The 11,466-nt window shown below is 51.4% G+C and overlaps 1 protein-coding gene across 1 annotated transcript in view; it reads left to right on the top strand.

Moving 5' to 3' along the window:
• Nucleotides 1-9,342, top strand: part of MORF4L1 (mortality factor 4 like 1) — a 13,002-nt gene extending 3,660 nt beyond the window's left edge. Inside the window, exons 3-12 of the mRNA XM_031059688.1 lie at nucleotides 500-586; nucleotides 739-819; nucleotides 2,490-2,552; nucleotides 4,669-4,694; nucleotides 5,264-5,352; nucleotides 5,458-5,559; nucleotides 5,796-5,884; nucleotides 6,950-7,122; nucleotides 7,445-7,529; nucleotides 8,661-9,342. Coding sequence (XP_030915548.1) covers nucleotides 761-819; nucleotides 2,490-2,552; nucleotides 4,669-4,694; nucleotides 5,264-5,352; nucleotides 5,458-5,559; nucleotides 5,796-5,884; nucleotides 6,950-7,122; nucleotides 7,445-7,529; nucleotides 8,661-8,745 — 771 coding nt within the window. The 5' untranslated portion in view covers nucleotides 500-586; nucleotides 739-760 and the 3' untranslated portion in view covers nucleotides 8,746-9,342. The remainder of the gene's footprint in view (nucleotides 1-499; nucleotides 587-738; nucleotides 820-2,489; nucleotides 2,553-4,668; nucleotides 4,695-5,263; nucleotides 5,353-5,457; nucleotides 5,560-5,795; nucleotides 5,885-6,949; nucleotides 7,123-7,444; nucleotides 7,530-8,660) is intronic.
• Nucleotides 9,343-11,466: the final 2,124 nt, after the last annotated feature.

Raw genomic sequence — 11,466 nt, 5'->3', positions numbered from 1 at the left:
CTGTTCTCTTAAATCGTTCAGATTCTGCAAATATTCATGCCATCTTGGTTCCCTTCACAGACAGAAATCAGAGCTCTTCTCCTTACAGTAAGATCCTATTGCTGAATTTGTTAACCTATAAAATGTTGGAATAGATAAAGGAAACTTTCTCAGTAATATACTATGGCTACAGACATCCCATAATTTTGTAAGCATAGAGTAATTTTTTTTCCTGTGATGCTGCTTTTGAATTAAAGACTGTTCTCTCCCTCCTCAATTGCCCATCCCTGAAGTTTGGGAAGCTGGAAATGCCAGAGGGTTACACTTCCCTGGATAGATCATTCCAGCTCCAGCCCGTGGGGAACGTTTGGTGACTTTGGCCTTGAGCTGTGCCAGTCCATGACTTGACACAAAGCAGAGTTTAGTCCCAAATTCTGTGAAGCTTTTAATTGACTGTGTGTAGAAGGCACTCATGGGAGGGCTTTGAGTGATGATTTATTTCTCTCTGGGCTTTTTCCAGCTGGGATGAATGGGTTCCAGAAAGCAGAGTGCTCAAATACGTGGATACCAACCTGCAGAAACAAAAAGAACTCCAGAAGGCCAACCAGTGAGTAGAGGGGAAGGAGGGATTGTCAGGGAATGCTTGTTCAACAGAGCTTCCCTCCACAGTTATCAGGGGAAGCTACTGAGATTCAAACCAACACCAAAGAAGCTTCTTTTTCCACCAAAATCTTATTTCTGAATACTCTCTGTTTAAAGGGAACAATATGCAGAGGGGAAGATGAGAGGAGCTGCTCCAGGCAAGAAGACTTCTGGTCTGCAGCAGAAGAATGTTGAAGTGTAAGATTCTTTTTATTTAAAAATAAAAACCCACCCCCCAGCCCTGCCCAAAACACCTCCCAGACTTTGGCTCATCAGTTTTAATGGCTCTGCAGCTCAACTCCATCTCTTGTGGCACAGCGTGTGCAAAACCAGTTTAATGGCACCAAGAAGGCCTTTGTTAAAGTATTTCATTTAAAATGCCTTTTAGAAGGTGCACAGGTAATGTTGAATTGAGGTGCTGAGCAGACACCCTCTGCCTTTTTTTCCAGTCTATTGTTGGTGGCCTGACACTCAAAAAGTGGTGATTCCTCATAAGTCCCGTACATCTCAGTAAAATCAGTTTCTCTATAGAATTTCCCAGCTTGCCCAAGCACTTTGGAATAAAATCCTCACAATGCCTTGCCTTCTGCCATGGTGCAGTTGTCAAAACTGCATTTAAAGAGCCTTTCTTTGGCTGCTTTTGACAAAACTAAACCAATACATACACAATTAAAAATGCATCTGCATCCTAAGAGACCAGAAGCAAGCTCAGGCATCTACTAGAAAAACTTAATTTGAGCTGTGACTGTCAGATTTCCTTCACTCCATCCTTTTGGTGATTCAGGAGAGATGTTATGGTAGATTTTCAGACAATAAGTCGAGCTCTGCTCATTTGTCATCTTCAGTTTGGGCAGGGTTTCACTTACTGATGAACATGGCCCTTACTAATGGGCTGTTTTGAATCCCTAACTTCATTTGTGATCCTGGCTGTCACAAGGAAGCTGCTGAAATGCCACCAGTTCTTCAGAAGTGGATTTGGCAGCAGCCTCAGGCTGCAGGGCTCGCTCAGGGGCAGGTTTGGCGTGGGATGTGAGTCATGGCTTCGAGGAGTGCAGCACAGCTGGGGACAGGGAGTTGGGGTTTGCTCTGCATGCTGGGGCAGTTTCACTTTGGGACTGGCCAAAACCTGGCCAGGGCTGTAGCTGGCTCCTGCTCCGGGGAAGGGGAGCCAGTGGATCTGCTGGGGCCCCCTGGACCTGCTGGATCCCCCTGGATCTCCTGGCTGGGTGCTCCCCTGTGCCCAGGCGCTGCAGGCTGAGCTCCAGCTGAGTCCTGCCAGCTCAGGAGCAGCCTGCACAGGAAGCACTCACTCACCTGGGTCAGACAAAACCCAGCCCAACTCCGTAGGCAGCTGATAATGATAAGTGTCATTAAAACCTAATTCAAGCAGGTCTGAATGATGACCAGCACTGATTTGGCTGCTTAAGGGGCTGTTCCAGCTGAGTGTCTCCCATGTGAGTGGTGGGAGGGAGCTGGTGGTGGGTGTGAGTTTGACTCAGCTGTGAGTGTGTGTTGATTGCACTACAGAGTAATGCTCCCCAAAATACACTTCCAAAATCCAACCTCGGGGTTGTTCCCTTGTACATCAGAGCTCATTGCACACACATGAAGTACTGGTGGTAGTGGGGGGGAGAAACTGTTCACACAACTGTTCTAAATGATCGCACTGTCCACCTCTGCGGGGCTCAGAATGCACCTTCTGTGGCGCTCCTGGAGCATCTGAGGGAAAGGTGGTTTATATTCTGAGATGTATTCCCCTGCTGACGGGGCAGTGGTGGCACTAGTGTAAGCACAGCGTGTCCCCAGCAGTGCTCAGTGGTGCTGGGCTGTGTGGGGCTGCCCACGAGCTGTGTGTGCCCTGTCCCCAGGTTTTTCCGGCGGGATGGAGCCCACACCGTGTGCTGCCTGGAGACCCCGGCCATCTCCACACGGTGAGTGAGGCCTGGGGCAGCCGCCACGCAGGGCTGCCAGCCCGGGGCCGCCTCCTCCTTCCCTGGCTGCTGGGCAGGCCCTGGGGGCCCTCAGCTCTCCTGGGCCCACCTTGCCTCTCTCCTGGGTTCTTCCCTGCTTTTGTTGTTGGGTTCTGGGCAGGCCTTGGGAGCCCTCAACTGTCCTGGGGCCTACCTTTCCTCTCTCCCGGGTTCTTCCCTGGTTTCTTTGTTGCTTTCTGGGCAGGCCCTGGGAGCCATCAGCTCCTCGGGTTCTCTCCTGGGTTTTGGGCAGGCCCTGGGAGGCTCCCCTGGGTTCTAGGCAGGCCCTGGGTGTCCTCAGCTGTCCTGGGGACCACCTTTCCTCTCTCCTGGGTTCTACACAGGCCTTAGGAGCCCTCAGCTCCCCTGGGTTCTGCCCCAGGTTCTCCCCTGGGTTCTGAGCAGGCCCTGGGTGTCCTTGGCTCCCCTGGGTTTTGGGCAGGCCCTGGGCGGCCTCAGCTCCCCTGGGTTCTCCCTGGGTTCTGGGCAGGCCCTGGGGGCCCGTGGCTGTCCTGGGGTGCTGTGGCAGCCAGCAGGGCCCTGTTTGGGGCTGTTGAAAGCCCCTGTGCAGCTCCTCTGCCCTGCACTTGGTGGTGGGGCTGGGTGCAGTGGAAGGACACTCCTGTGTCCAGCTGACTCCAGGCTTTCAGCCCTGGATCCTTCTAGAGGCTGATTCCTGCAGCTCCATGAAAGCGGCACCAAGGAGTTTTCAGGGGCCTGGGCAGCAGTGCTGGCATTGGAAGGGAGAGCTCAGAACCTGCTCCTTGTGCTGTGCTTTTGTTTGAGTCTCTTCAGGGTAACTGTTCTGCAAACTGCAGCAACTGGTTCCAAAAGCTGTAAAGCAATCTGTGATCAAATAGAAATATGTATGAAATGCAGGTTTGGGTTTGAAATAATTGCTCATCTTCTGGTAACTGGAAACTGTAGCAGAAAAAAATGTGTAGTTAAAGCAGCCTTTATGGCTGCCTATGCAACACTTTCTGACTCTGTTAAATGTGCTGAATTCCAGCTACCAGGAGTTTATTCTACATTTCATGGGCCTAAAATTCAGGAAACAGAGTTAATGGGTGCTTGAAAAATAGGAAGGGTAACCAAGTGTTCTGGAGGGAAGATATGGCACTGAGTAACAAATTAGGGAATAACATCTGGTTGTAAATTACCTAAATGGAGTTCTAAAAAACTCTGCTTCTGTTCTAATGGTTAACCTGATTTTTATCATGTGAATTAATTCTGTGAAGGGCTCCCTGTTGGCTTTGGGTTTGGAAGAAAAGCCTTTCTCTGCAATGCACCAGCCCAGTGTTGGTGACTTACCCTGGGAATTGCTCCCTCTGAGGGATGAGCTTTATCCTGCCCACAGTTTCAGCCTCATTTCAGCTGCTTTGCCTTTAAACAAACCCTTTACTCTCCCTATCTCCAGCCCTTCCTCAGAGCTCTGCCTGTTTCCTGGCCCTGATAAACCCAGTCCAGAGCCTGAAAACAAGAGTCATTGAGGGAGTGCTGAATTTCTGAGGGATCAGTGTTGGCCTGGTAGAGTTTTATCCACCCAGTGCCCAGTTTTTGAGCAGTGGATCCAGGCTGCTCTTGGCAGGGAGCAAACTGAGAATAAATCATGGTACTCCAGCTAAAACTGGCTGAAAATGGGTAGTAAATAGACAAAGTGCTCCTGCATCTTCCCTCTGCTGCTGCACTGGTAAAGCTGGAGGGTTTTTTCAATCTTTTACTGGAAGTTAATTCAGTTTAGTGAGATTTGTCTGGGAATTCCCAGCACTTCTGTTTCCTTGTGCCATATTCTGTCTGAAATAAATCAGCCACAAACCTCATGTAGTCCTCCAAGAGCACTTGGGAAGGATAAAGCTTCCCAGAAATGGTGAATTCTGACCTGTTCCATGAGGAATCTCGTGATACCATAGCTCTGAAGCCAAGTTGTAGCTTGTGTTTCCTCTGTGTGTCCTTAGCTAAACACTGCCCAGGCCCCTGAGGATTGCTCCTGCTGCTTGAAACATTTTCTGGCTCTCTGCTGTGGCTTCCTTAAGTATCACTCTCTTGACATGTGCACTAATTTGTGTTCTTCTTGCAGGAAAACAAAAAAGAACAAGCAGAAAAGTAAGTGTGTTTTATTTCGCATCTGAGTGGGTCTCTCTAGTGAAGGGTTTGTAGCTGAAATAAGACCTTCAGCCTACCCAATAATTCACTGACACCTTGTGCTGTCCCTCCTGGGCTCCTGGGGCTCTCCCTGCTCAGGAAGGGGAAGGTCCACACTTTTCTGCTTGGTACAAAATGTACTCCTTCCAGCCTGTCAGGATTCTGAGCTCTTGCAATTGCAAAGCAAAGCTGATATGCTGAAATAATTTCCTAACTCAGACTTAGGTTTTCTTAATGAGATGGAGACATGACACAGCTGCAAAGCTGAGCTGCTGGGTCCAAAAATTCTCCCCCCAAAATATGGCAGACTGCTGTGGTTCTAGTGCAGAACCTCCCTCAGATAAGTGCCAGTGCAGCAGTTTAAACTGGCACAAATGGGGGACTCCCAGAACAGAAGTAATATTTAAAACAACCACAAAAAAACCCCAACAGGAGCAAAGGTGACCTGAGAAAAATCTGAGCCTTACTTTGAAATCCTTGCCCTAAATGTTGCCTGCTGTTTTTCCTGCTGCTGTGTGTGCTGTGCACAGCTCCAGGCATTGGGGAGGGGAGCAGCACCAGTGAGACTCCCCAGCCTCCCAGGAAGAAGAGGGCTCGGGTGGATCCAACTGTTGAAAGTGTGAGTATTTTCCATTCCCTCCCAGGGATTTTGGGTAGAAAACAGAAGGGTACTGTGCTCCCAATTAGTACCTGAGAGTAATTAGCCTGGCTTGGCTGTTCCCAGGAGGAAACGTTTATGAACAGAGTTGAAGTGAAGGTGAAGATCCCCGAAGAGCTGAAGCCATGGCTGGTGGATGACTGGGACTTGATCACCAGGCAGAAACAGGTACTACAAATCCTGCCCAGCTCTGGGGGACACCTTCCACTATCCCAGGCTGCCCAGCTTGGTTGGGTTCTTTTAATGCCCAGCTAAACTCTTGGAGAAGTTCCTTTCCCAACCTGTATCATCTTAACCTGCTGATTTCATCCTAGACATGTCCTGGTGAGAAAGGGTTTCAGTTCAGCTTCCAGGTAAATGTCTGCAAGAATGAGACAAACTTGTATTCTGTTTTGCATTTGTAGCTCTTCTACCTCCCTGCCAAGAAGAACGTGGACTCCATTTTAGAGGATTATGCAAACTACAAAAAATCCCGAGGAAATACTGATAACAAGTGAGTAGTGCTCACTGCCAGCCCTAAACACCTCCTTGGCTCTTGTTGTTGGACTTGGATTCCATGGAAAATGGAATAAGGCTGTGAAACCTGACCCAGCCCCACGTCCAGTGCCCTGTTCCAAGCCCAAGGTGATAGTGGTGTTCAGAAATCCTGAGGGAGTAATTCCAAACTGCACGTCTGCTTTCTGGATATGAGTTCTGCTTCCCCACTTGCCCTAAGCCTTCTCCTGAAGGAAGCTGATGAAACTTCCCAGAGAAGCCATGTGGGGTGAGCTCAGTGCCCCAGGGCTCCCTCACAGAGCCAGGGGCCAGGGAGGTGCACAAGGATTTGTAAATACTCAGATGGGCAAAGCCAATTATTGTTTGTAATTACCCCAGCAATCAGCCCTGAGCAAAACAAGGTGTGTTTACTCTGCAGGAGACTTTCCTGTTTGAAAGGGAGAACAGAAAGGGGAAGTAATTTTCTTCCATTCAAGAGGAAGCAGATTATTGACTTGTCAGGGTGTTTTAACCTGCTCTGATGTAATTGTCCTGATGCCTGTTCTAAATTTGTTGGCAGGGCGGGGTGAGGGTTGTGCTCCTGTCACTGCCAGGTCCTGTACAGGCAGGGTGAGGTTGGAGGCCTGCAGGAATCTGGCAGGAGAGGCCTGGGAGGAGGGAGCAGGTGCCTGAATACTAGGGGATTGTCCCCCTGCTCTGTGCAATTAATTCAGCATTGTCCTTTGAACACGGTGTGAGCTGGGATGAGCTTTGGGTGACAGAGGAAGCTGCTGAATGGTCCCCAGTGCTGCCTGTGCCTTCAGAAGGGCTGCTCCAAGTCCATCTCTGCTGTTCTTGGTTTGCCTACATCCTGGCTCTGTTCAGAACAGCCCATTTTCCAGGGAGGTCTGGGATTGCATCCCTCCCTGTGGCTGTAGATTTTAAGGTCTCCAGACAAATTTCCTTGCAAGATGTGAATGCCTGTGAAGGACCCTCCCGATTTCAGTGTTCTCCCCAAGCCAAGCCTTGCCCTGGAGCAGTCCTTGTTCCTTGGAGCAGGCCTTGCAGAGCTCTCTGTCCCCAGGGAATACGCTGTCAACGAGGTGGTGGCTGGGATCAAGGAGTATTTCAATGTCATGCTGGGCACCCAGCTGCTGTACAAGTTCGAGAGGCCCCAGTACGCCGAGATCCTGGCCGATCACCCCGACGCCCCCATGTCCCAGGTCTACGGGGCCCCACACCTCCTGAGGCTCTTTGGTGAGTGCCACCTGGGCAGGGGGGGATGGACAGCACTGGGAGGGAGTCAAGTGCTTGTTTCCCCCTCTCGAGCCTGTGACAGGCAGCTCTGAAGGCTGGGTTCATTCCCTAAGGGTGGGTTCATTCCCTATCTGTGTACCCAAAAGGCTCAGAGCCATTGCAGGGTTTGGGATGGAAATTAATTTTTAAAGTCTGGTTGGTTTGGGTGAAATTGTATATATTGGAATAGATTCCTGGGCTGCTTTCCTGTGCTGCTGTAAGGCTGTGGACTTACACAGTGACTTGAAGCAGTGTTTGTGACAAGTGTCCTTGCTTTGGGCAGTGCGGATCGGAGCCATGCTGGCCTACACACCCCTGGATGAGAAGAGTCTGGCTTTGCTTTTGAACTACTTGCATGACTTCTTAAAGTGAGTACTTGTGAGGTCTTCCAGCAAGAAAGAGAGAAGTCAGGGAGCTCAGGCTGCTGTGAGGCTGCCCCTTTTCAGTGAATTGTTGTGTAACTGGGGCCTGTGTGTGGGATCTTCCCCACGGCTGCAGTGAAGCCTCTCAGACTCCACTTCTCTGGTTCTGTTAATCTGCACTCCTACCCTGTCCCATCTGCTCCTTGTTGCAAAATAAATCCTTCAACATTTATTTATAGCTGCTAAAAAAAGCAGATGATAATTCCAGCAAGCTATTAAATTACACAACAGTTACTCAACAACAATTGAGCAAATGTTTAAAAAGTGATGAACTTTAGGAATGTTATTTCTGGGACAGACTGTCACCAGGGCTTTAGTGTGCTATGGTTCCCTGTAGCCGTGGGATGTTCAAGAGGAAAACATCCTGATAATAATAAAACACTTCAATGTGAAATGAGGTGAGCTTTAAGGTCCCTTCCAACCCAAATCATTCTGTGATTCTATGATTAGGAGCTGTTGGAAGCTGAAAGAAAAGCCTCAGTAAATCCAGGACAGCTCTGCAGCAGGGCTTGACAGGAGTCAGCCTGGTAGCCAGGGAAAACCTGCCCAGGGATAGCCCTGGTCCTTTGGGGCAGTCTGAGGTAAAAGCAGGTGCTGAAGAGGTAGAAATGTGAACCCAGTGAGCAGAAATCCTGAACCCATTCCATGAGAATTAATGGCACACAACTTTTACCTTTGGCCATTCCTTGTTTTGCCATCCTTCACTCAGCCCTCGAGGGTCCCTGTTTGTGCAGACAGAGCTTCCTGGTGTCCTGAGCTGTCCCTGCTCCTTTGAGTAGAGCGTTCCAGATCGATTCTTGGTACAGCAGCTGCCTGAACCTCAAATACCAACAGCTTCATCCTGTTCATCCTGAGCTGCCAGAGCTCACCTGGAGCCAGAGGTGCTTGGCAGCTCGTTTGGAATGGATTTTTTGGCTGAGCTGTCAGATCTGTAAGTGCTTGGCAGAGCTGATGGGAGCAGCCACTGTGCGACTGACTGGCGCTTCTCAAGCCCTGTTGTGTGTCTGGCCATTCAGATTCACTGAACAACGGAGGATTTGGGCAAGAAGCAATGTAATGTTTTTGTTGTTTCTGTAGATATTTAGCGAAGAATTCCTCTGCGTTGTTCAGCGCCAGTGACTACGAGGTGGCCCCTCCGGAGTACCACCGGAAAGCGGTGTAATCCATGGAGCAAGGCTTGGATCCTGCACACTGCCCACTTCTGCATCCTGTCCTTCACCTCCCCGTCACACAGCTCCTGCACAGCTCCTGTAAACATAGAGTGATTAAAGTTGTGTGTGTGAAGTGCAGCTGCCGCGTGAGTCCGGAAGATTCCTTGTTCTGCAGTGGAATTTCTTGTCCCACAGTGGAAGCTCGGAGCTCCGGGAGCTCCGTGGCGTTTCTGGCTTGGTGTGTGCATCGCTGGGATGTAAAGGAATGTGTTCTGGTGTGTCATTGTCTGGACTCAGTGCTCGTAGGGCTGCTCTCCCCAGAGGCTCAGCCTCACTAACCCGCTTTATTCCATAGTAATGACAGACCACGAGGGCTGTGTCACCTGTCTCGGTGCTATTGACTGTCTCACTCACCCCAGTGACATTTTGGTGTTGAAAGTTCAGTGTTTGGTTCATAAACGTCTGCTTTTCATGGGGTAGTTGAAGGACTGTGACTTTTTTTTATATTCTAATGATAGGAAAATGCATTCTCATCTCGTAGTGTTTGGAAACGTTGGTCTTTGGCAGAGCTGTTTTACAGATCTGCAAATAAACTTTTTTAATTTCAATGTGGTTTCTGGTGTTTGTGTTTGCATCAGTCTCTGCCGTGTGAGTGTCCTGGCCAGGCTGAACAAGGGAATGAGGGGTTTGGATCTCTTAAAGGCATTGCATGACTTGGCTCTGAATAGCTGCTCTTTGCAGGCAAAACACCAGGTCTTAATCACAGATGTTACTGCAGGAAGCCACAGTGGCCAGGGATGTGGGCCCCATGCTGTCCCAGGGCTGCTCTGGGGTGGGACTGAGCCTTTCCTGCAGGGGCTGAGGGGCAGGAGGGTCCCACACGTGTCCCCAGCATGGCTGTGCCCTCCCAGCCCCTGCTGGGGGTGAGGATGGGCAGGGCTGCCCAGGCTCAGGGAAGCTGTGAGCACATTCCCTGGCCAGGAGCCCAGCAGGGTCGTGTCCCACCCTGCCCTGGTGCCCTGCTGTGCTGAGCACAGCCCCCGGTGGTGCTGGGGGTGGGATGGTCCGGTTGGATAAGGAGCTGTTTGAAAAAGCAGCAGGATCTGCTGTTCCATGGAAAAAGGACGATATTAAGCAATGGGGTGAGGGGAAGTTGCCATGGAAACTGAGGCAGGGCTGGGAGCAGCTGTGGCACTTCCAAGGCGGGTTCCTACTCGGAATTCTGTTCGGGGCAGGCAGGCAGTAGGCAAAGGGGCACTGTGGGTTCCCTGCCCAGTGCCAGGCTGGGCTGGAGCCATGTGGGAAGGTGGGTGCTCCTCTGGCTCCTGGTGCTGTTCCAATCACTGCCTGCTCACCTCAGCATTGTTAATTAGCCACTTCTCATTATTTATCCTGGCCATTACCCGGAGCCAGGATCATGTTCCAATCTGAACAATGGATTTATCCTTTGCCAACCACCCCAAGAGTGAAAATGGCCTTTTGCTGTCAGTGCTCGTGCTCACAGAACAGGGTTTGTACCAAGGCCTGTTGGGATCTTCTGGTCATTCTGTTTTATGTGGGAAGGTCTCTGACCCCTGCTGGCAAACCAGGGTTCCCAGGGAGAGTTCCTGGTGCTGTGTTGCCCCTCTGAGCTGGGGGCCTCTGCTCCCTCCAGCTCTTCCTGGAAAGGGTAAGCTCTTCTGGGCTGGCCTGAGGCAGGAATTGTTGGCTTCCCTCGTTGGCTTCCTTGGTGCCCTTGGCCCCCACGGAGGCTGGGTGTGCTCATGGTTGTGGTTCCTCAGACAGGGCTGTACCCCCTGGAGAAGCTGAGGAGTTTGTAGAGCAGGAAATGAAATCTTTGCAAGGATGGGCTGCTGGAGGCCAAGCCCCGTGGCCAGGAAGGGAGGCCCTTGGAAGTGGAGTCCCGGGCACAGCACGATGTGACAGAGCCTGGGGGAGCTCAGCTGGCCGAGCTCCCTGATGGGAAAGGTGCTTTTACACATGGAAATGATTGATTGAGGAGTGGTGGGGAGCAGTGAGGAGCTGTCCCTGTCGGGGGGACCCCGGTGGGAGGGCAGGGCTGTGCAGTGCCAGCGCAGCTGTTCCAGCTGTGCCATTCCCGATTTCCAGCCGTGCTGTTCCCGATATTCCAGCTGTGCCATTCCTGATGTCCCAGCCGTGCTGTTCCCAGTGTTTGGGCTGTGCATCCTGCCCCACGCTGTGTCCCTTTTTCCTTCCTTTGCTCCGATGTGAGGGTGTTTCCTGTGCTGCGGGTGCAGAGGGCTGGGTCCCTCCTCGCCTGTTTTCCTGCTGCCCTTTCGAGCCTGGCCGGCGCAGCAGCGCCTGTGCCAGATGCAATCCCAACTGCTCCATCCCTGCCCTGCTGCTTCGGGACAGCCAGGAGAGGAGAGGAGGGGGCAGAGTGATCCCAACGCTGCTCCATCCCTGCCCTGCTGCCTCGGCACAGCCAGGAGAGGAGAGGAGGGAGCAGAGTGATCCCTGTGGCACTGCCCCAGCTCAGCCATGGCATCCGCACAGGTGAGTGCCCCATAACCATGTCCTGGTCTCCCCCTGGCTGTGTCCTGCATATGCCGTGTCCCTGTGCCTCAAGCTGTGCTGGCAGCTGTGCCCTGCCCAGGGATCTGTGCTGGGGGGGCTTGGGAGCTCAGCTCTGACATGGCTGAGGGAAGGAGCCAGGTCTGTCAGAGCTGCTGAGGGTTCTGGAACTCTCTGCAAGGAACAAGGAGCTTATT

The sequence above is a fragment of the Geospiza fortis genome, unplaced genomic scaffold (assembly GCF_000277835.1).
Source record: "Geospiza fortis unplaced genomic scaffold, GeoFor_1.0 scaffold2, whole genome shotgun sequence".
Taxonomy (NCBI): domain Eukaryota; kingdom Metazoa; phylum Chordata; class Aves; order Passeriformes; family Thraupidae; genus Geospiza; species Geospiza fortis.
Note: the sequence above shows the minus strand (reverse complement) of the source record. Positions and strands in the feature narration are given on the sequence as shown.